This window comes from Enoplosus armatus, chromosome 18 (assembly GCF_043641665.1).
Source record: "Enoplosus armatus isolate fEnoArm2 chromosome 18, fEnoArm2.hap1, whole genome shotgun sequence".
NCBI lineage: Eukaryota > Metazoa > Chordata > Actinopteri > Centrarchiformes > Enoplosidae > Enoplosus > Enoplosus armatus.
The window spans coordinates 5221852-5247510 of record NC_092197.1 but is presented as its reverse complement, the minus strand read 5'-3'; the positions used below and the strand labels follow the sequence as shown (position 1 = coordinate 5247510).

Here is a 25659-nt window from a genome sequence, read left to right as displayed (position 1 = left end):
GCATCAAGGGGCCCCTTCATCCCTTCATGATGCACGCATAACCCCATTCTACACTATGTATTGCACTCATTGACCATTGCTTCTGAAGGGTTATTTTGCACAGAAATCTGGCATTATAGTGAAAGCCCTTTTGAGAAAATTGCTTTTGTATTTACGAGTAGTGCCACTACCAGTTGTAACACTACACTGTTGGCATGCTGGGTACCTAACTAGACTCCAGTCAGAAACAATACTGTCACAATCACTTTTAAAGATAGGAAGTCAGGTTTAAAAATGGCTCACCATTGACCTTAATGAACAGAACCTTGTTAGAGTCTTTTTACCCTGCTGTGTAGTGAGTGAGAACAATTTGTTCTTTTATTTATTTATGTTCATTTTGTATTTCATGCTCCATCTTTCTCAGCATTGAGAGGCGAGATATTGTACTTGATGGGTTAAGGGAACTGTTTTGTTTGTTTGTGATACCACAACTTGGTTGTGTGATAGGAAAGTTGAGTCATATAGAAACCCCTGACCTTAGAAGACCAATATCCACTGCAGCACGACCTCCCCCTTAGGGAGAGAGTGAACACGCAGCACTTACCACCCGATAGCACTCAACCAACACATCCTTTAGTCACGCAGTGCCACACACACAATCTAATACAAATACTTGCAGTTTTTCACATAAATGAAGTACTGCATACACACTCAAACTCACATACACACATATCCACGGACAGTGTGAGTAAATGAGCAAACACTACATTTGTCTCGCACCATCAGCATCAAAATCTGATCTCTTTGCCAAGGTCAAACTGTCAAGATGTAGGGTATCCCCTGCGTACAAACACAGTCAGAGACATAGACATACACAACGAGATAGATGGACTCAAAGAGACAGACCGATAAAGACACACACACACACACACACATACGTAAGGCCACCCTGATGTGCTACTTGAGCTACAACCATAAGTCATTGTGCAAGGTAGCTGTACCATGAAGTGTAGACAGCAGTATCCATAACATGCATGTATTATTTATGAGTGCCTGTATGGTTTGCACATGCCGATGTATGCAAGTGTATACATTAAGGAGAGGTGGCTCTTCATTTCTGCCAGTTAGAAGAAGTGTCTGCCTTCTTATCACACTGCTATTAAAATAGCAAGGCTGTGGGGCGGAGATCCATCTTGTCTTTTAATGGCATGTCGGTGTGTGTGCGTGTGTGTTTTCAGTGCATAAAGGTGTGTGAATGCGTTAGTGTGTCTAGGTATGTGTGGATCTTGTGCTTGCGTGATTGTGCTGGTGCACTTAACTGTGCTTGCAACTGCAATCAGGACTGTAAGTGGCCTGCAATTTCAAAAAGAGAAATTGAAGTGGGGACTGGAAAGGAGGTAGGAAGAGATGTAAGCCTGTGAAGTTAAAATGTGAGGCATCCTTGATGAGAATAATTTTGATTATTCCTGACAAAGGTAAAGCGAATAGCATCATAATTCCCTCTTTGCTATTTTGTGTAAGAATGAGTGTGTTCCTTCAACAAAGACACCTTTGTGTGTTGAAGCAGCATCAGCAAGGTGGCCATTCTGTTCTTAAGGACCCTCGCAGTGCAATAAGAGTGTTTTTACTGTCGCAGAAGTGCTGCTTTTGCATTTATAAACACCCATTAGAATACATTTCTGCTGGATGTGTGTGTGTGTGTGTGTGTGTGTCTGAGTCTTGTGGCATTTTCCACAGTCATACTGAAATCCTCCTTACTTGGCCTGCATCTTGCACATGAAAGTTTAATTTCAAGTCAAGACAAGTCAAGTTTATTTGTATAACCCAATATCACATTAATGTCTCAAGCCTACAGCTGCAACAGTTCCCAGCCCAAGACTGGTAAAAAACTCCACAAAAAATGGTAGGAGTAAGAAAAACTGGAAATAAAATCCTCTGGACAGGAAATTCATAGAGAGATCTTCCATCTGCAGATGGCTGGGGATGGCAGGACCAGTAGCTGGGGAAAAGGCAATTAAAGTGAAAATGAAAATGAAGTTGTAACAATTACTAGAAGTATGTAGATACTGGGGTGGTTGAGCTTTTTAATGTCTACATGTTTGGAACCTTGTCATATTTAGGCTCCAATGAATAAACATTAGCAGATAAGGGCGCACAAGCAAGAGCTGATCATCTGTGTCCTGAGAGAAGAGAGGTAACAATATATGCCATAACACCCGTGCGAAATTGAAAGCCCTCTTTCAATCTTGCTGTTTCACTTCACGCTCACAAAGCAGCCATTCTGACCTCACAGTGATTGTGTGCTTTATAATAGCGGCTGCGGTGATATGTTTTTGCATTCCAGTGTGTGCGTGCGCCTCAGGGACAGTGGGTGACAGACTCGCTCCCTGTGTGTGGCCGATTGCAGTGTGAGCTCCAAGGACAAGCAGTGGAGGGTAGAGCGGGTGATTTGTCTCTTAGGATTGAACTCATCTCCCTGGTCTCCCGCAGGCCTCTCCTCCCTCTACTCTCTCTGCATGCTGTCTTATTTTGAAGGTGAAGAGCATTTCTCTCAGTGTTTGCGTGCATCCGTTTTAGCTGATGCAGCTGATTGTGTTCTGTGAATTTACACAGTTTATGTTGTACTCGAGGACACGTCTACACACAGATTCAGACATTCACATTCATATATAGACATGCTAAAAAAGGGAGAAAACTAAATCCATGAGATTCTTCCTTGAGCTACTTCAGCCAATGGAGCAGAGGTCATGATACAAATACAGTGCCACTTCCTGTATATATCTTTTTGGATTTTAGATTATTTAACATAAACACAGAATCTGGTATTCAAAACAATAGGACCCTTTAGTTTACCTTTATAACACTAAGCATCCCCTCACTTAATGCATTTCTCTCCAATGTAGATCTCTTAACTGACTATCTGTTCTAATTGTGGCGTGTTTAGATGTGTTTGTTTGTTTTCTTTTGGCCAGAGGGCAGCCTTGATAAGGTGCATGAAAAGATATTTGTTTACACCTCTGAAATAGCTAATCTCAGAGCAGATGCAACCAATCAGCAAAGGAGAAGAAATCCTCTGAATGTAGAAACTGGCAAAACAGCCTCATAAAAACACTCATGGACAGCTCGTCCCCCAGTTATTCACTCTGTGTAGCCAAAAAGCAATTGAAAAGTAAATATAAATATAAACTGGACAAAAGGCATGAAAAATAGACCAGTGATGGATCTGCCTCATGTACTGCGTATTGTTACCAAATCCCAGCAGTGTTCGCCCTGTATAACCATTATTTATGCGCCAGTGGCCAAGTAATCCAAAAAAGTGTCCAGCACTGTCATCGGCCACCAGCTGCACGGGGAATATTCCCTTTGAAGTCTGTAAAAGCTGCTATACTGCCCATCATCCACAATGGCAGTGGCCTCTAAAACATCCAGACCCAAATCGCTGCGGTCTGCAGAACAGAATATAGATGCTGGCAAAGTAAACACCTCTCTCATCATATTCAGCAGTCCATGCAACAATCTTCTGTTTGCCACTTTTTGAATTCCATTTTGTTTTATGAAGGAGGTGGTGAAGGTTGTTATATTATTTTGTCTAAACTGTGTGGTCAGTTTCATGCTGACTTTTTTTTCAAACCGTATCTACTGCAAATTACATTCATGTGTAAAGTTTTTTGCTTTGTTTGGTAAAGGTTCTGAAATGTTGTGATCATGGGTAAATAATGGAAATGTTGGTATGAGGTGCATACACATGAAATATCAGTGTTGAAAGCAATCATCCGCCAATCTCATCCACCACCCAACCTTCACCCCTAACCACATAGCTGCTCTTTTAACTTTCCAATAAGGTACAAAAAATCTCAAAATCATCATCATCTGTATTGTAAATAATGACAATTTGCTTGAGAACAGCGTTAATTTAATGATCCAGTATCTAATGAGTTTCTAGATCTAGTTTCTAAATATCTGTGAATCTGCATACTGACCATCTCCTAAATGAACCATTCTAGATTAACTCTCAGCTGCTAAATAGCACATAACCAATAACTAATAATTACTTCCTGATTACATACGGTTCATATTAATTACTATTTTTTGTGTCCCCTCAAGTGAAGCAGCACTTCATCCGAGTCAACTTACAAGTACTGACTTTTTATTGGGAATGCGTCATTAGTTTAGGATTTATTAGGTCATTATATAGCAGCTCATTAGTCAATGAATAATGTACCAGAGTCCTCAAAAAAAGATTTTAATTGTCAAATTCAAAGAACATTAATTCACTAGTTCTATGTAGTCCTCAATCAGTTATCGAAGAACTTTAGAAATGTTGTGTAGCTGTTACATTTCCACCCAAATATCATCACTAATGTAGAATCATGGTACTGTCTTATATGATGAGTCACCAACATGTCTGTGATGAGCAATCTCAATGCAATGTCAGAGAGTGAGATAAAGCATCGAGTGAATTTAAAGATGTTCCATCATTTATCTGAATGGCCTCTTAATTTCTAATGGCAGGTGGGAAATCCTCTGCATTTATTCTCCCAGGGTGTCACAGCTCTATTCATTCATCCACCTATTCATTTATTAATTCACTGTTAACCCCTCTCGTTCCTACTGGCTTTGAGAAGGCATAGCATTGTCTTCAAACGATACACACTTAACAAGATAATCTCTTATATGTAACATGAACTGTGTAATTGCCTTCACAACTATGACACAATGTCCTTGTGGTTTTTATTCTGCTCCCCCTTTTCCACTCCTTTTTTCATCATTCTGTCAGTCTCGGTCTCCTCATTTAGCAGTCTGCAAGTCCTATTAAATGATCAGTAAGCCCACAAGTGAATATATGCAAAGCCTCTTCCACTCCATCGGCTTAGCGAGCAGCAGGTTTAAACACACCTTGCTAAAGTCCCTGTCACACACACACACACACATGTAAAGGTATTCAGCAAAGTGAGCAAATATATTCCAAGAACAACACATTCAAACAATCCAAATATTCTTAGATAGTGCTGGGATTCTTGCCTTGAAGACTGTCCTCACATGCACTCATGCAAACACGTAGGTACACTCATTCAAAAAGAGCGCACGTACACATTCAGTCACACCCAGGATAAGTCTGAACCCTTCCTGTCTTCGAAGACGTGGCTCATCAGATAGGATTCTGCGTGTAAGGTCCAACCAATAAAAAGCCCAAATATTCTATTAAGTGTAAATCCTCTCTGCTGGTGGAGCTTGTGGAGTCAGATTAGGACTAGACAAGCACTGCCAAGCAGTCATGCCCGCACCGGGACCACTGCCAACAAGAAGCCCCACAGATATTGGCATGTCACTGTGAGTGTGTGCGTGCGTGTTTGCGTGCACAGGTAGCAAAGAACCCCAATGTGAGCATTAGCAGGCAGGGGGGATGAACAAACTAAGGCTCTGATACGTGCTGCTCCGTGTAATGGGAAGACTGTGTCACAGATCTGACTGGGTTGCAGCTGCAACACACAACCTTTGTTCTGTGCGCATGTGTTCATATGTGAGTGTGCGTGTATGTTTTATATCTCTTGGCCTGCCTGCAATGAAGCGGGAGAATACCTTTGTGTCCATATCTGTTTTGGTGCACACGCGCACCTGGGAACTTGTGCAACAGCATAAAATGCACGCACCTATTTTTATTAGTGAGTTTTTAACATAGAAATGCTATTCCAATTTACTTTACTGTGTGGCTGACTTGTTAGTCTGTTTGGCCGCATCACTGTGGGGTCTGTGTTTATTTAGTAATGGTAGCTCTGTAGCTCCTCTGTGTACTGCAAGCACAGACAGCTGCAATGTTTTAGGCAGAACAGACATAGATTTCTATCGCTGACCCTAAGGCTGCTCATTAGAATTCAGAACACCTCTCCTAAATCTCCCTCCCTACTTTTTTTCCCTCTTGCTGCCTTTTTTTTTGTTCGTCTCTTGCTGTCTTACACATTGGAAGAGAATGCTTAGAGCAAAAGTGTGAACTATTGGTCAGCCATCATAACAATGACTGTGTGAGCTGCATACACAGCAATTCATACTCACTGGCAACTGACAAAACATACACAAAGACAACCACTGCTACACAACTGCATGTCTGTACACACACACGCACACAAAGTTAAACCTGCAATCTTTTTGACATTAACATTGAATCAAATGACTCCAATGTGAAAGGGGGTCACACATACCTGCTGAAATCAGAGAGAATTACTACCCAACTCTACGGCTCCAAGAAGCCTTTAAACCTCTTTAAACTCAAATCTTTTTGTTAAGGCCCACACAATTACTGTGTGGCTGCGTCTGAGCTGCTCTCATTAGCCCCCGTAGGCAGCCGTTTCCACATAAAAAAAAAGCTCTGATAAACTCATTGTATACTACCTGCCGGCACCAAATGGCAGTCAGACAAAAGCTGCTTGCTGGGCGAAGAAAGCTGAGCAATTAGCAGCTAAAGAGCCAGATATTTTTCTCAAGTGTTGTTGGAGTGAATATTGAACTAACGTCTGGTAAATGTTTCGAAATGAATGCTTAAGTTTCTCTTTGTCTGCTGGATGTGAAAGTTGGCAATTGTTCGCTAAAATATTAACAAAACCAATGTTAGTCTCCGTCAAAGTGAGCTTGTTTTGATGTTTTTCTGCCCCCTAGTTGTTAAAAATGGATTAATGCAGCTTTAAAGTAACTTTGTTACCCTGCTGCCGATGGTACTAAAACATACAGTGTCATAACAAGTGTAAATAGCATATTTAGTCTCAGTCATTACATTCACATACACACAGGCTTATGACACCAGGCTCAGATCGAGAACACATTCGAATGCAGCAAACATTAATTGCTAATGTTTGCTGCATCCATTCTTGAGTAGGCAGTTGTGTGTGCCCACTTGTGTGTGCTTTTGTGTTGGTATTATTGTCCCAGGCTAATTGAGCAATTCCACAGTGGGAGCAGTGGAGTGTTTAAGGTCACGAAACGATGTGCTCTCCTTGGAGCAGTTAGAAAGCCCCCACTTTCATAATTACTCCGCTTTTATCTGTGCAGCAGCACCGACAACCCATGTACCGAAGCATGTAATGTTCAGATATTGTATACAAACACCCACATACACCTGCATATGTGAATGCTTGCTTCTACACACATGCTGTACCCGCTCACATTCAATGAAATGGTCTGTTCCATTCTTTTTCATTTGGAGTAGGAGGAAACTGTAGACTCAAGATCTTGCAAAGGCATCTCAGGGAAGACACATTGAGCTTGTCATAAGCTATTGAATTCAGTGATACCTTTGAGATGTACAGATGCCTGTTCAGATCTGTCTATGTCAGGGCGCTGTTATGTGCGTAGGTGGTTGGAGTTTATCAGCGCCTGCACCATTTATCTCAAAACAATGATTTTATAATAGATTTGAGGTTTGGCTTAGAAAATGTCCTGAGCCCAGTACTATTTAAGTACGAATCCAAAACCTTTGTCTCTCTGTGTTTGTGCATGCATGTATGTGTGTGTGTGTTTGTGCGCATGTGCTTGCATGCTTGATTGCACATGTGACTTGAACAAACGCCAACACTGGTGGCCCTGTCTGTTTGTCCCATGCAGACGTTCTGTGAGTGTGTGCCCAGCTCCTCCCAGCTCAAACATCGCTGGTCAGACTCAGAAACTGCCAGGGAGACCCCGGCCAAGGTAAGGCCCTGTCACCACAACGTACTGTACACATGCACACGCAGGCAAATACGCATGCACACGCACACCAACATATGCTTTTGTTTCATGGGTTATATCATCTTCAAATGGCTTGTTTGGACAGACCAACAGTTCAAAACCCAAAGATATTCGATTTGATGTCATACAAGACTAAGAAAACAGTAAACATTCAAATTTGAGAAGTAGGAACCAGTGATATTTTAGCATATTTCTTTGAAAAATTACTAAAATGATTTATTGATTATGAAAATGGCTAAAAATTGATTTTCCTGGAATAACTGTCTAGCTGTGTATGCTTCAAACTAATAAAGAGCAGTGTCCATTTATATACTGTATGTTCTCTTGTGTATATATTCCACAACCTTCCTTCCAACAAAAACAGGGGAACACTTTGAATAGTGACTAGCTCACCTGCGGAGGGGATTAGGTGTCATTGACGACGATTTTCATCACAATCCGCTCTCTCACTGCTTTGGTGATGGCAGTGCGAAGGATTATTGCACATTACACATTACATTTTGCCACCGAGCAGCAGTGATGGCACAACCTCAGCTCTAGTACCCAAACACACAAGAATTAGACAGGATTAGGCTCTGCAGATTCTTTGAACTGAGCGGAGTGATCATGTCTGCGCCAGGAAAAGCAGCTTGATTGCATGGCAGAATTGGGCGCTATATATCGAATACTGATGTGAAAGTGGTATTCAAGCTTCAGGTGAATTAAGTGGGAGTGGAATGGCTGAAAATCCCTCTTTTTAAAATTGTGAGTTGCTATACATACAGTATGTGTGCCAATTCAGCATTTAAAGATGTTTGTACTTTTCTATGTGCGTTAGTTGGGTAGCATCAACATGAATTTCTTCCTGTGTATACATCAGTGTTTGTATATATGTGTGTATATTGCATTTGTGGTTGAGAAGGAGAGAGAGAGAGAGAACGGGAGAGAGTCAGAGCTTGCAAGAGTCCTGCTGGTTTCCTGCTTATCTAATGAGCAGACAAAGCCTCTCATCCAAGAACTGTCTGCCAATGCTTCTGCGTGGGAGGACAACATCATTTTCATAGAGAGGAATTCTCTCCCCTTTTCTATCCATCCATCAGAATTCCCCTGTTGTCCTCTCAAATCCCGTGGTGTGGCATGAGTAGGGACAGGAGAGGATCTGAAAGTCAGCCACTGATTAAAGAGTCACCTCCTGCTGTGAGATTTAGGGACTCATTTACAAATACAAGTCTTTGAAAAGGCTGTCTGGGTCCCATTCTCGGCGTCATTACCCCGCTGCAACTCTTGAGCTGAGTTGAGAGGTGTATTCCGTTGGGACAGCAGGTTGTTGTTGTGTTTTATTCTTATTGACCATCGAAAAAACAAATAAGGCCTCCCCTGACTTTTTCTTCCTACAATTCAGTCTCTCTGACTTCATGTCAGTCTGACCTCAGAAAAAAGTAGAATTCTACTCAGCTTGATGCTGGGCCAGTTCCTTCATATGCTTACAGTTTTGTACCTTTTCTTAGAAGTCCATTTTTGTACCCCTACCATTTGTACCTTCACAATTTTTCAAGTACAATTTTTTGTGCCAACTGACCAAATAATAATAATAATAATCATCAGGCGCATGTTTTTTCCCTTGTGCCACCCAGGTGCCACAATCAACATGCTACCTCAACCGACTTAGGCTGAATTATTGTACAAGTTGGTACCTTAAACTATCAAAAACTGCTTTATAGCTTGTGGCTTCAAAGGTTAACATCTGAGCAGATCATTATGTGCCTGTTACAATATATCTGAGAAAAGTTTCAGAAATGCACTGCTCCAGTATGTGTATTCTGGAGTGTGTAGACGTCTGTCAGTTCTATGTGTGTCTCGCTGTCAGCAAAAGGGGGTCCGTCATATATCTTCTCCATGTTAAGTTAACAATCAGTATGCTAGCAATGAATATTTAGTGCAGTGCCGATGATGGCTTGCACTGATGTCGTGGCCCGCTGGCGATAGAGCTCAGTGAAACTGTTCTAATGTTACATTGCTGCCATTGTGCAGCATGTGGCCATTATGCACATTATGTGCAGCACAGACACCCTGCGCCACACACACACACACACACACACACACAGCCAAGCCCAGTCACACAGTCACAATCACTCAGCTGCACCTGCACTCAAACTCACAGGGGAATAAAAAAAAAAAAAAACACTGTTTGACATGCAAAGAGAGATTTCATAGTGCAGTCAGGGTCTACATGTTGAGTTAGAGCAAGGAGACAAAAAACTGTTACGTGCGGCAATACTCCCCTGGAGCTCTTTTCTGTGGTGATGTATTTGGGTGTAAAAACAGGAAGAAGTGGGGAGGTTCTGACAAAGTAATGCTCCATTTTTTTCATGTGCAATATGTGCATGTGCTTGCCTGTCTGTTGCAAGTATTTGGCAGGAAGGGCTATGTGCAAATTATGTGAATGTCTGTGTGCATCAAAAATGTAAGTGGCATTAGTGCATGTTGTGTATCTAGCATCTGTGCGAAGTATATGTTTGTGTATGTGTGGGTGCGTGAATACATGTGTACACAGCTTCCAACCCATTTGGACAAAAAGAGCCTAGGGGCAGTTTGCAGTGACAGTGCTTCCATACATGCCAGCGGTGTCCAGAAAACAGTGGCCACAGAGAAGTTGGCTCCCGCAGAAAAACAATAATGCATTAATTTAATCAATGTACTCAGCAGAACCCTGCCGAAGGGCTTTTTCATATTTCAGGAGTACAAATAAAAAATCAACAAAATAGAAGTATGTGATGAAAGTGGTAATTTTCCAATCACCCTCTCAGAAATGTTTTTGTTCCTCTCCAGAATTACTGAACAATGTATTCTTGGGGTTATTTTTCTTCTCTACTACCCATACACATACTTTAAGCTTTTTTAAATGCAATAGTCCACCAAATTCATCTATTGTCCATGTGTCCTTGATGTTTGTCTTGTGGGTTAGATTTTTCAAAATCGCTACTAAAATTGTTTTATTTTTTATTTTTTATGAAGCATTGAAGCATAGGCATCCAGCAGGGACTCGCCAGGCCCAGCACAAATTTGCTCACTGGCTGTAGGCCCCATGTGTGTCTGCCTATGTGGGTTGTGAATGATGCCAGGGGGATACAAATGGGACCAATATGAGAAAACCATCCTCGGGCCCCACATGAACTCCTTGTGTGCATTTAGGTTATGATTGGACCAAGGAGGGCTACAATTGAGGCCCATGTGAGAAATCATCAACTTCAAATAGGACCCTTTCTGTGTCAACAGACCAACACTATGTGGGCTACAAAGGACGCTTATGGTTCTCACATAGGGTATCCAATCCCAGAGAGCCCACATTTCAGCCCCCACATGTCCAAGTTGTTGGGGGAGTTACAACTTTTTTATGTCTTCTACCCAAAGACTGGGTGGGTAAACATCATGGATAGGAGTATTTCCTGGACAACACAATTGATTTTCTTCACATTAAAGAAACCATAAACCTCTCTCGTAAAGCAGACCATTAGCTGTCTATTAGTGTGCTTCACTGTGCTTGTACAGCCAATTTACATATTAATGAGCTTGCACTCACTCACACTTCCACATACAAACAAACAACAAACACACACTCACACACACACCTGCCCACATATTCTCACGGAGAGAACATCCTCCTGTGTAGAAGATAAAAATCAGTAAGAGATCAGTTGCTGATTCATTTGGAGGAAGGTATGGGGGAGCTAGGCTTTGTTAAATATGCATAGGTGGACCATATTGCTCACTCCGATCCATTGCTAATTCTCTTCACCAGAGTGGAAAAATGGAGCTGGATCATAAAGGGCCATCATACTGGCCTTTTATAGTTCAGTTAATGGAGACTATGTTACTGGTAGAGGTCTGCCTTCTTTCCTCTAAGAGGATTCTACTCTCTGTTCATTCATTTACTTTCTATTGGCTGTCTGAGTGACTTTTGTTTTACTTTACTCTACCATTGGTTGAGGTTTTTATTGTTTTCCTTCCTGTCTCAGAAATGGAAAGACAGAACATCGGTGCCTTGACTACCATGTGTCGCCCAGAAGTGTCTCAGGCTAGCATCCTACATACCTACACCACCACCACTCTAGTGACATACTGGGTGTTTGGACAGAAATTGTCTGGCTTTTCTTTAGTTTTAGAGAATTCATATTTTTAAGAGGACTGGACGTTGAACGAATCTACATTATGTTGCTACATAAATCATTCAAAACGACATTTTGACAAATGGGAATATGGTTATATCGCTGAGTACGGAGCAGCTGGCATTCAAAATATCCCCAGTGAGGGACGAAAGTCATTTCTTTTTGAATAAAGCAGGTGTTTTGCTGTGATTTTTGGTGTTCAAGCAGCTGTGATCCTAACACTTACTTTTTCTTTTCCTCCCTCCCTTCGACCCTCCTTCTTTCCTTCCTACTTACAGAGGATGAGCTGCAGCTACCTGCTTTGCACTATCCTGCTCTTCGTGGCTGTATTGCTTGCTGTCACTGTAACTGGCACCATCCTTTTTATGAATCACTACCAGGCCCCACCCATGTCCGATGGCCTACCCCACATCTCTACCAATCAGGATGAAGCCAACGCCCTGGTCACTGTTGAGAGAGGCGATGGATCTCGTATCAATATCTTCATTGACCCCAACTGTCCTGACTACAACAGTAACTTTTTGCGTCTGGAGGGTGTGCAGACATCACTGCTCCACTCGCTAACCGACCACGACTCTGACCTGAAGTCAGTGAAAGGCCAGGATCGGGCTCTTCTAGTCAGTCTGGCTGAGGAGGTGGCCAAGCTGTCAGCCCACGCGGGGCAACTGAAAATGGACTATGAATCCTTACGCAGGGGGCAGGGAAGCCTGGGGCAAGACCTTAACACACTGCAGACGGAGCAGGGACGCCTCATACAGGTGAGACACATACACACAGTCACAGATACACACACACAAACACACACACACACACACACACACACACAGTGAACATGCAACGTTATTGTAAGGTCATATAAAATACACCACCCAGGTGAGAGTGGTAATTGAGGCATAATACAACAAACAAATAAAAAGACTTACATTAAAAAGCTATATTTTTCCTTACAGTTTGCTTGAGATTTGTTAACAGTTGCTAAGACTGCCATACAAATAAATTAATAACATGAAATAGCATATAATTGTATCATACAATCATTATCATGAAACTGCCTAACAAGGTATGACTTTTAATTGATATATACAAAGAAAAACATATATAATACACTTTATAGACAAAAGGCAAAAAGCAAAAATATGGGGCCTAATTGGTGATAATTAAAAAAAAAGTTAAAGTTGGTATTCTAAGGTAATTCTGTAAGAAATTAAAAGTGATGAATTTACAGAAGCCATAGCATCCTTCTCCTTTTTATATATACTATATATACTATATACATATACATATATTTTACATATACAGTAGTGTAGTGCAATGTAATATCCAATTACTAGTGTAATTACAAATGTGTAAGTGTTTGAAAAGGTTTTTATTGACTGAACATAAGGATGATTGGTTGAGCAGCTGACTCCAGTGTGCAAGACTCACTACTGAAGTCGTGACTTTAAGCACTGTACAAAGTGGATTGTGAAACACCTATCAATATGTATTGATTGTGAAACCACCTTAAGACGCGTGACAGCTCATTTCACTTGAGGGTTTTCTGTTGGTTGGTCTTATTTAGTGGCTTCCTTTTCCTGACTGCAAAATCAAAACACCATCATTTACCAATCCAATGCCAACTCGACCCTGTTAAGTCCTCTTTAAACTGTACGAGCCCAGAAATGGCTAGCCTATGTTCCACTTAGAAGTCTAGTGTTTGAAGATGAGGTCACAGGGGAAGAAATGCCCATCATGATTCAAGAAACAGAACAATTTGCACATTAATTCAATAAGATAACATAATGTTTTCCTAGATGTGTAAGACAGACTCCACATTGGATGAAAACATAATTAGACCCCCTTTAGTTTCGCACTGTCCACATTGATTTATCGACGATGCATTTCCTAAATGTGCGTGGAAAATCTTCACACTACATGCTCTTTTAATTTTGGCCCATCAGACTCAGTCTCTCTATTTTGCAGTAAATAGATTTCATAGCTGCCAACCATACAGCTCAAACAACTGAATGCATTCAGCTTTTGCCAATCCTTTCTTTAAGCCAGGGTTCAACATTGTTTAGAAATCACTCAAAAACTCACTGGATTGGTCTGCTTTGCCTCTGCGGGGTAAGAAACCATTGCTGTGTCTAAATTCAGGGGCCGTATCTTTTGAAGGACGCGGCTCCTGAATTGAGACACAGCTCTTGGGTGTTCATTGGTAGCACAATGGAAGCGGAAAGAGGGCCTGTCCCCTTACTGCTGTTAATGTGGTGTAGGTGGAACAGTGCAGTGGGCACTGAGGCTAAGTGGAGGTGGTGCTGGCAGCCCAGACACTCCAGGTGATTGATTTCCTCTTTGGAGGCAAGGCATGTGGTGTGCACATCCGCTGTTTCTGCCTGACACCATGGTGTGACTGTGTGATCTATGGGCCACCTGTGGCCAGGACTTCTGATTTATTCGATGACACAGAGCTGACTGTGCCAGTGTTAGTAATGGCTCAGTGTGCACCGCAGCCCCCTGAAGAACAGTTTCACCCTGCCATACAGAGAGAAACCCTCCCACATGCCTCTGAGGAGATAAGCAGGAAAATCTGATTGCAGTGGGTTTGGGACCAATGTGTTTTGATTTTTAACAAACCGACTTTCATTTTTCTCAGTGACTGCTTGTAGACTCAAAAAGAAAGGTACACCAAAGCACACACACTTGCATTCAAATAAATCACACTGATGTGATTATTATTTAGCAATAAAAGAATACATTTAACTGATGGTTAGGTTTCAGAGTGTTGTGTTTGCTCACAACAAGTCAAAACTCTCATATGATAATGGCAGTATTAGTCTTTTTTCCCATTTCCGAAACCCAATATACAGCAGACAGAGCATCGTCAATTTCTGTTTTCTTGGGGTCCATCTTGTCGTCAGTTGCTCCATACACAATACACAACAATTCAAACATTCATATCTAAATATGGGATCATATTGATTCAGTTTACATCAACACTGTAAATTGAATATTTGATTATTTTCCTGTTTTCTGCCATTATGACAAATTATATTTATTGTCACTGTAAAACTCTAGAATTATTTTAAATGCGTTATTATTTACCAAATACGTACCACCGTGTCAGTGTCTTTCCCCCCTCCTCCAGTTACCCCTGAGTATTAGAGGCTCAAGAGTTGAACCCGTTGGGGGGCTCTATGTGGCTTGATCTCCTCAGATTCACAAATGCCAAGGCAACAACATTGCCCATGATTTCTAGTTACAACCTGAACTGACTGAGGACCGTAACAGCCTGATATTTTTCCTGATAAGGGATTTATCACACACACACACACACACTCAAAGCCACCCCACAGAAGCAGCTCTCTGTAGTCATCACATGTAGATGACTAATCCACCAAAAACACAAACATTATTAGCCTGTCACCACCTTACAAAAGCAATAACTCCCTGACATTTGCCTTGCCTCATTGACATAGTTTTACATGTAAAAAAAAAAGGGTGTGTGCTGTTTGCTTTGCTACCTGTTGACAGTAACAGAACTGCGTCCCTCTAGCATGAGCTCAGAATCACAGTTTATGCAAATTCAAGCAATATATTCAGCACAAATCCGAACTACTTCCAGTCTAACATCCTCACATTACTGCAGCGTGAACCTTCAAAAGTGCTCTCATTACAGTCTCCTCGATGGCTCTCAGGTTGTTGTCTCCATTGATCTTTCTCATGGTAACAGGTGCGGAAGTCTGTCAGTGGTATGAATTACATTAAAAGTTTTTAATGTATGTTTTAGCTCTGCCAGCAGTGGCAGCCCTGTGCATAGGCAATGCTGGCAACCATGTATAATGCCTACGAGCAGGGGTAAGCATGGAGGCTTCATGGCCTGCTCTCATGCACCCCTTGGAAGGAAACAAAATGGAAGGGCTAGACCCATAGTAGGTGTGCATTCAGTTTTGCACAATGTCTGACTGCCAAAAGACTGCAAGGAGGTAAATGGGAGGTAAAAGAAGAGCATGACTTACTGATTTCCTTGAACCATAGGTGACAGTTTAAACTGAGTTATGTGCCTGTGGAATGTTAATGTTTTGGACAAGTGACACCCATAACCTCTTCTAAGGATCAAGGCGCGAACCTCTGCTGCTGTAGAATAGAAAGCCATATTGCCTTAAGACGTTCATTCTGGTAGACATAAAGTCCTCTGAGGACGTGAAAAAGTAAAATTCAGAGTGTTTGTTGCAGCATTTCAGCCAGGGATGTGACACAAATAACTTCAAAACCTCAATAAGAGTGGATAATGATAAAAGTCACATAAAATATGGAAACCTAATTAAATTAAGCAAATGGGTAGCTTCAAAGATACAACTCACCAATTCAAAGGAATAAAGAATATCACTGTTTTGTAGGGTCCAAACCACTGTCATTAAACAATACAGAACAATGCAAATTTATATACAGCATTTTGTTTTTATACAAAGGTACTTAAAATAGCCAAAACATGTTGTCTTCTAATTACAGAAAACATATAATAACAACAAGCCATTTTCCTACAGCATGAACAATATCCTTTAGAGGTTGCTTATGATTCACTGTAATATAAATGACAGGAAAATGGTACCAGGTGGCACACTTATATACATATATGGTAAAACTGTGATAGCACATTGTGAGACAAAAATACAATACAGTAAATACTGATGAGGGATTATTGCTCTAGGGAGACATATGCCCAATAAATGTGCAGAAAGGCACTTTACTTCCTTCATAATGATTTAAGTGTACAGCTGGACTCTTTGCCCTCCACTCCCTCCACTAAAACACACATCAATCAAAAACCTGATCAAAGATCAGAGGCTCTCCGTGTGATATGAGTCAGATTTGCTATGAAAACACTCCCTTATTGTGTGAAGGTTCTGTCAATCATCAGGGTAATCTTTTATTCATTGTTTCTGTGCTTCAGAGGCCTCTCATATGTCTAGGATTTCAGACTATTTAATTAGAGGGATACAGAAAGTGAGGTAGAGGTCAGACTGACATTTGTGTTACACAGTAAGTTACGTCAAGTATTTATTTATAGTTAATTTAAGGACAGCTGTACTATTATCAACTAGCATTCACAGCTTGAGGATGGGAGGAGCCTGAAGTATGTGAATGGAGAGTATGAAAACTCTTCGTCCTGTGAATCCAGGATGGTATCTTTAGTTTACTTTCTGGATTCAAAATGTGATTTTTTTCTCTGAAAAAAAAAAGCCCTATTCATCTGTTGCATATTGGCATCAGAGAAACATCTCATAGGGAAAACAGCTAGTCACCCAGATGCTCCTGAGAAGGAGGTGCAGTGAGATGAAGATGAAGATGTGTCTGCATCACAGCCACCAAAAGATGTAAAAGGTGAGGAGTTCTCTAAAATGCAGGATGTGGCACGATCTGAGCAGAGTGATGGATGATTGCTTCATGACTGGCAGAGTGCACACAACAACAAAGGATGGGGTTAACTTTCAGCTTGACTGTACCCTGTGGATATCTGATGCTGACAACTAACATCATGAATTTATTTCTTTAACTCTGGCAGGATTTATTTCTGGGATCTGCCCTCTTGTAGGATGTAGGCCTGCAAGTAATGATTATTTTCATTATCAATAAATCTGCTGGCTATTTTCTCGTGGTGTCCAACCACCAGTCTGAAGCCCAAAGACAGTTAACGCTAAATCATCACACAAACTATAAATCAATCATACAAGTAGTTGTAGATTAATGTTATGCAGATGGACACATTTTTTACAATTTTCAGAACGTGACTTTAAATTCATCCAAGGTAACTTTTCAGTGGAATAAAGTTGTTTTTTTTTTACATAATTTAGCGTACACTTTGAAAAAGCTTCATGTTAGCTGGCTTTCAAAGCATTGATTATTAGGCGTCCAGCCCCCCTCTCTGCTCTGTGACTTTACCCCGCAGGGAACATCGGATTATGGACAACAGAAGCACACCTTTGTTGTGTGTTTTAACGAAATAATTCAATCATGTTAAATGCAGTTAAGTTTAGACACATCAGACAAGCATAAAACAAAACAGACAAAAACAAAAAAAAAGTCACAACCAAAAAACTTGATTTTGAGTGCAGGTGCACTGTAAGTTATTGTGTGAATCTTGTGGAGATTTGAAAGAGACCTCTTCTTAAAAAGTGAAATCCAACCCCTTTCATGAGTCTCACGCAGATGCGCCAAAAAAGCTTGACTCACAAACGCAAGCCTCCTTCGTGTTAAGTGCTGTGGTGTGACTGATTTTGCGAGCCAATTGAAAGGCTGTCTAATGAGAGCTAATTACATCATGATGCTAATTGATGTGTCAGTCAAGGCTTAGAATTAAGACTGCGGACACTCCTCTGCTTTTGTCTCTCCCTTTGAACACACATCAAACAGTGTATGCTACAATGAAACTACAACACTAAAAGTAACGTCAAACTTGCACATGAGAAAGAACCCAACACTTAGCGGCAAACTCATTCCTTAAATATTTTTAAAACCTTTTAAACCTTTTCTGTAAAAAAAACAACAACAACTCTGCCTTACCTCTCCATACAAACACAAAAAAACTGTCTTCTTGAACAATAACACACTCACAAAGCAGAAGTTTTTTTTAGCTTTATCCTGCCTAACTGCAAAGCACAGTGGGCCGTGTCTGTAGTGTGTGCTTGTGCGTGCGTGTGGTTTTCTTTGTACTTGCATGTGGGTATGTACATAAATGTGTTGTTGTTTATGTCTGTGTGTGTGGGTTAAAGCCCCAGTGCCCATGTAATATGATTGCAGTGCAGCTTGCTGTGCCTCAGAGGTGTGTTGCATAGTTATTGAGGCCAGGGAAAGGCCACTGGGGTTTCTGTCTAATGCAGTTTTAACACCTGAATATAGCTGCCCAGACATACCTTTGATAGAAAACTCTGAACCCCTTATATATGACTTTGGGCCCTGCAGGTCTGTGTGTGTGTGTGTGTGTGTGTGTGTGTGTGTGCATGTGTGTATGTGGAAGAGAGAGAGTAGAGGAAGATGAAAGAAAGGCAGTGAGAGACATTGTGGATATGTGTGAGCGTGAGAAAGAGCAAGAATATCTCTCATGCAAAAGTATAGTGTACGTGTACATATGGGGCCCAACACCTGGCGCCTGCATAGGTGTTGGCCAACTAGGGCAATATGTGAATACGACCTTTCTGCAATGAACAGCACATGAAGGGCTGCAGGTAAGAAAGTGACCACAGCAGATCAGAGAGGTTACCCTGCTCTCTGCTAGTCCAGGCACACACATTCATCACCAGCCTTCCCACAGGGCTCTTTGTGTTTCACAGCATTCAGCAGGGTGCATTATGGGATAGGGTACCATGTGGTGTCTTTGCTACATAGGGCAGTCTTTGCAGCTGTGTGTTTTTAAAGGTCCCCAAAGGACTATACTGTGCAAGTGGCTATATACTGTATGTAACTATCTTTTACCAAAACTTTTTAGGTAGACTTACCCTCCTTCAAGGCAGCCTTTGATTTTAACTTTTCTTCCCCTTCAAATTATTTTTTCAAAGTCACATTGTCGTCACGTGGTCATGCAGTTGAGACTGTGAAAACCGTCTTTGGTGGTGTGTTCAAGGATGCTCTGACATCTGCGTTTGCTGCTGAAAAGCACTGCATCCACAAGCTAATAACATGAAAATCCAGAAGACATACACGGACATTGTGAAATAGATCAAGCGAATTTGGTCACTTCTTACATTATAAAGATTCAGCTCCGCACTAATTTAATGCTTTTTTAATTAATGCACTAATTTAATGCTTAAGATTGCAGTTCTTGTTGATTTGGTGACACCTGTGCTTACTGGTGATAAACCTAAGAACTTCTTAACAATACAAGTCCCAGAGTTCTGTACAAAATGGTACTATTGATCACTTGGGGCAAGAAACTTTGAGCAGCTACTCAGTCAGAAATACAACAGAAGAAGACTCCATAGTTGTCCGTCCGTGATAAAATTTAGAGTCTTCTTTATATTGCTATACTTGTACCGATGGAAATATGATTCCTCTTCAAAATGCCCGGGGCCGGCCTCTGCTCTTCCAGATTTCATACTTACATGACTACGTGCAATGTGTCAGCACTTGAAATTTTTGTCCAGTATGTGCATGAATTGAATTTGAATCCAGTGCAGGAATGGTGGACTCCGCCACTGACAATGCACACTAATACATAGGGAGGTAACTAATGAATAAACACATTTAATGACCATAGTCAAATAAAAATAAACAGTATCGAAAATTCAGTTTGATATGAAGGAAATCTTAAGGATTACAACTTCAAGAAAGTTTGTCATATTTTATAATTTAGTGGAAATGGAACAGGTTTGGTGTAATTACATTGCCAATATAAATGTAACAGTGTATTTTTCTCTCCCACTGTGTGTGTGTGTGTGTGTGTGTGTGTGTTGCAGCTGCTGTCAGACAGCCAGATCAACATGGTGAAGGTAGTGAACTCAGTGAGCGATGCTCTTAACGCCATGCAGAAGGAGAACGTGGGCCTGAAGGCTCGTGTCAAGGCCGACTTGCAGAGGGCTCCAGTCAGAGGGGCCCGTCTCAAGGGCTGCTCCAATGGTAAGAGAAATGAAGCATGGCTTAACTATCTGTATCTGTCCGGCAAGATTGGATTCTTTCTTTGTAGATTTGTCTGTCTGATATTCAGTTTGTCTCTCTGTCTCTGTATATATAATTCATACATTGCTGACTACCTATATGTTTGACCTTCTGCTACTGTATTCTACTCAGTGTCGTGATCCCACTCTCTGTTATCCCGAGTCCATCTTTCTGTAAAATTATATTCCAGTGTGGTCTGTCTGTCATCCATCATACCACATATTCATTCAACCCAACCTCTCCTGGTGATATCAGTATGTTTCCCTGGGCTACATCTCATCCACATTATCCAGTGGCCTTCATAGAGATGTGGAATTTTTTTACTGTAAATGAGAAATGACTGGAATGTCCACTGGGCTGTGGTGCTGAGAGGCAGAGAAGGGCCCGAGGCATCAACCCATTGGAAAGCTTTCAACCAAGAACAGTGTACCCAATGGCACTCCCCTGTTGGATTTGTCCTGCATTAGTAACCAAGGAGCACAGCGTGAATGTTGTTAATGTATGGCATACAACATACCATAACAGAGTAGGAGAGAGCGTTTGTGTTTTTTCTGTGGACGGCACGACTTGGGAATGTGGCAGATGTTTCATAAATCCAAGTGCGTGGACATGTACTCAGAAAGAGTAGAGGTGTAACAGAGGTTTATTTTCAAGCTTTGCTCTAAGGAACTGATGCAACTGAGCAATTAGCGTGCACACCTGCTATCTATTGGCTGTTGTTTCGTAAAATTCCTACCTGCTCTGATGATGGATGAAGTTCATCTGAAAGCTTGAACAAGCCTCTGCTTTTATTTTGTTTGGAGTAACTTTACACTTTTATGTCTTTACCTAAATATATGTATGTCTATATCTAAATGTACATGGTTTCATAGGACAGCATAGACAGACTGGGTGAAGCTCTGTCCACGGTGCTGAACATTTGCACTTATGGGTTGGGCTCATATGCACCACCTTTAAGAATTTTCTTGCCTTAACCAGATTATCTGAAGCAATCTCTAAACACAACTTGAAACATTACAGAATTCTGGGTTGCAATGAATTATAAATCAATTGATAGAGAAATTATTTCTTAGATCTCAGCAGAATTGTTTTGTTCACAGTAGGTATTACAGCTCAATTGTGGAATAATTTCTTCAAGCTTTATTTTAATTTGCTGTCTCCTGGCTCTATATTAATGGTAAAAGCAAAAGAGACAGAGAAACAATATTGTTCCCCATTGCTAAGGACATCATTAGTCAATTCATGAGCTGCATAACATCCCTCCCCTTCCCCTCATATGCACATTGTATGGGGAGAACATAATTACAAGAACACCTCACAATATGATGCAATGAGATGTGAAGTCTGAAAAACTTCTAAAGAGAAAATGAATATTATATGGTAATATGTATTGTAGGGCTATTGTTATGCATGCGTTTGTGTTATTATGTTTATTAGGGAAAATGTCTTGTAAAGTGTCCATAATAAGGGATAATTATGTATGAGTTCTATGTGTTTTGAAAATCCATTCCTGTACAACACGGTGAACTCAGCATCCGGTACAAAGTTGTAATGATGATCACATCAGCCCTGTTGTGGCTGCTTGAGTAAGGCTCATAGGCTACTCCTATTCTCATTATTTCATACTGAGCCTCCTGGAAACAGGTGTCCAGTTCAGTCAGCTGTCTGTCAGGGATTATAGCTCATTATTAATATTTTTCCTACATGAGCAGCAACTTTAAATGGGAAAAAGAGGTCCTATGTATTTACTTCAATCAATCAAATTTAAAAAGTTCCTGTTTCAGTGAGTCTGTTTTACTCTTAAAGTTTAAAACAAAATAAAAATGCACATACATTATTGAGATAAAACACAATTTTTGGGGGGATATGGGGTCTCTGAAATATGCAGACCTTTTCATCAACCATCCTACAAAGGAGGCAGCATACTAGACTGTTGGATACACCTAATGCTGAAGGCTTTTCTATTATTTGTGACAATGATGATAAATATGCCCTCGTTTACTTTGTTTATCATTTAATGTGAGCATTCTAGAGACCTATGATGATTACCTATGTATTTCTGTTCTGTATGTTGTTTGCAAGGAAAGACAAAATATAGAAAGAATCATTTAATTTGAAACCAAACTCAGAATTTCTTCTTAATGTTAATACTTTCCATGGTGCTGAATCTGTCAAGCATTCAATGCCTTCCCCATGACGAATATTTTTAAATGTTCTTCAAACAGCAGCAGTTTTCCCTATCCCTGTCCTCACAGCTGAAATACCAGACCTGGCATGACGTCATACTGTCCTGCGTCCTCTATACAGGCAAGGGAGGAGGAAATAACAGCCTAATATTAAGCAAAAATAGTATCACTATTATTTGCAATGTCATGCAATCTTCCCTTTGTGGCTTAGTTTATAGCTTTTGCCTTTTATATAGAGCCAGGAGTTAGCTAAACAAAATACGTTTTTAAGAAATTGGTTCCCAATGAGGCTATAATGATTATTTTGCAATGGCAATAGCGCTAAGCTTTCAGATAACACGTCTCTGTTATTTGATTTATAATTGATAGCCACTTGAAATTCTGCCATGTTTCATGTGAAAATCCAGAGTGCTTCACATTGACCTATTTAAAGCATTGATATCCTAAAGCTGCGTAAATGTCACAGGTAAAGCTGTACAACATTGAGACTAACTGACTAACCAGCACCAAGGTTCAGCACCACTGACAGAGCTTCACATATTCTCTGGTTTGCTCTGCAGGATTCTTTGAAAGCACTTTTACATACGGTCTCTGTTTCTGTATGAGATAGTATAATATGCAAAATAAATCTAAAAAATAACATAGTGTGACATTAAAACACACACACAAAAAAAACTACTCTCTAAGTTAAATACACAAAATGCTTCTTGAAATGTAGTTCTGTGCAGGTTTCTGCTCCTCATAGCTACAGTAAGGACAAAACAACAAAGCAGCCAGCGGCAAGTCAGTGTTTTTTGGAGTGCAGCCTTGACATTTTATCAAAGACATCTACACTGAAGTAGAGAACAGCCAGAAAAACAACAGAAACATCAGTGCTGATCACAAATGATATCTTCTCTAAATGCCCATGTTCAGTTATTATACAAAATATCCTTGTTTTTATTATTACGGCATTCTTGTGTGGGTTGTCGTGCTTTAGGCTATCTGTACATCTGTTTATAAATGACAGCTCAGATGCCTGATGTATATGCTGCACCAGAATAACAGAATAACAGATAATATGATAGTGCTCCATGTACTGACTATATATCACTAACACATATGTATGTGTTCATTCTGACACAGTACTCGGTACAGACTATTTAAAGGTTCCATATTTTGCTGATTTCAGCTTTATATTTTTATTTTGGGATTCCACTAGAGTAGCTTTGCATGACCTTATATAAACCTTATATATCTTATACTGGCCCTTCATGTAGCCCCTCAGTCCACCCTCTGTCTGAAACAAGCTGCTTTAGTAAGTGACTGTATAGTTGTGACATCACAACCATACGGAAGTTGAGAGGCACAGTTTCTGAGTACGGGCTGTGTGCATTTCTGCATGGAGTGTTCTGATACTTTCACGGTATTTATACAGCACATAGACCTGCTTTATAATCAAAGAAGACATGGAAATCTCACTTCACCCCACAATATGGGACCTTTAATAAATGAACTGGTCACGCTAAGGCACAAACAATAAATAAATAACTGTAAGCACATTTACACAACAGCGCATTTTCAATATTTTATGTCTATGTCTGTGCAGCTGTGTATATGTGTTTAAGTATGAGGCACAAATATGAATATCTTTGACTGTCTGTCTGTCCCACTGTGCCTGTGAATATTTGTATTCATCTCTGTACTGTTTGCATTGGATTCCCATAAGAAGATATTAGATTTTCAAAGTCACATGAATCCAAACCTGACAGCAGTGAAGCCCGTCTCAGCTCTGACAGTAGCAGTGTTTCTGAGTTGGATAAAACCACTGTAGAAGTCCTACTTTTCAGTTCATGAACTGCCTGACTTTGCTGTACTGTTGCACAGTGGCATGAAAGTGCAAGTATTGGCTTGACATTTGGTAGTTTTCTATATTATTATTTTTGCTGCCACATTGATTATTCAGTTGTAGGAGTATTTCATTTTCAAACAAAAAAAAAGAGAGAAATCCAAAACAAATAAAAAAAGTCACATGCAGGACATGTGCATGGTTAGAAACTACTATAGTGCTTGCCACTAGATGAGCAGTTTTAGCTGGAGATGTGAGGACAGGGTGCATTTAAATGAGTTCAGTTCCTACTGTGCAGTGCTGGCGATGTCAGAGTGACTTACTTTGAAGGGTTTATGTGACTAAGGATTTTGTCGCCAAACAGATGAGATTCAGAACAGATACTCTCCTCAAAGGTCCCATCTCACCCCTATCACACGCAGCAGCATAGGTACGCACCCAACCAAACCATACACACATCGCTAGAGACTCAATGTCTACTTTAAAGGACAAGCTGATGATATTCATTATTTGCTGTTACTGTTAACTGTTAACAAATCCCATGAAAAGACAAAAAAACAACAACAATCAATTCTACTAACAAGTATTTTTTGTGTATCCAAAGCCTGATATACTGTAGCTTATTTTACTAAATACACATCATTGAGCCACTCCATTGTACTGGGTGACATGTTAATTTATTACGATGAACGTGGGCACTGCAGTTTATTATGGCTCAACACTGTCCTGCTGTCGTAAATACTCATGCACACCAAATCCGTATCTGAAAATAGTCCACAACAAATGCACTATTTACTCCTGTTTGAGTTACATTAGCTGAAAACTGCAGTGTTCAGCTGTTTTGGGAAATTCTTTAGCCTTATAAATACATTGAAAGTATATGTTCGTGACCCATTTTTAAAGATCTATGTCTTCAGTGGAAACCAGAAAGTTCAGAATGTATGGGAATGTAAAGGCCCTATATAGTAGATTCAGAGCTATGTTTACTGTGTCTGTAATTCACGGTTCGTCAGTGGGGGATCAGTCCAAACAGGCAAACACAGCAAGCAAGGTATGCAGGCAAAGACCCTGCATGTTGATGCAAGGTGTAAATGCACACAGAACACACTGTGATATGACCATCGTCAGATGTGGTCTGGCTCGCATTGTATCTCAGCAGGGTGTAAATGCAGTC

At 40.6% G+C, this 25659-nt stretch overlaps 1 protein-coding gene across 2 annotated transcripts in view; it reads left to right on the top strand.

Moving 5' to 3' along the window:
- The window catches only part of fibcd1b (fibrinogen C domain containing 1b), a 91125-nt gene that overhangs the window by 16233 nt on the left and 49233 nt on the right, over positions 1-25659 (top strand). Inside the window, exons 2-4 of one of the 2 annotated variants that reach the window (XM_070924698.1) lie at positions 7573-7656; positions 12119-12598; positions 20273-20432. In XM_070924698.1, the coding sequence (XP_070780799.1) occupies positions 7573-7656; positions 12119-12598; positions 20273-20432 (724 nt within the window). The remainder of the gene's footprint in view (positions 1-7572; positions 7657-12118; positions 12599-20272; positions 20433-25659) is intronic. The other variant, XM_070924699.1, reaches the window with a different exon arrangement.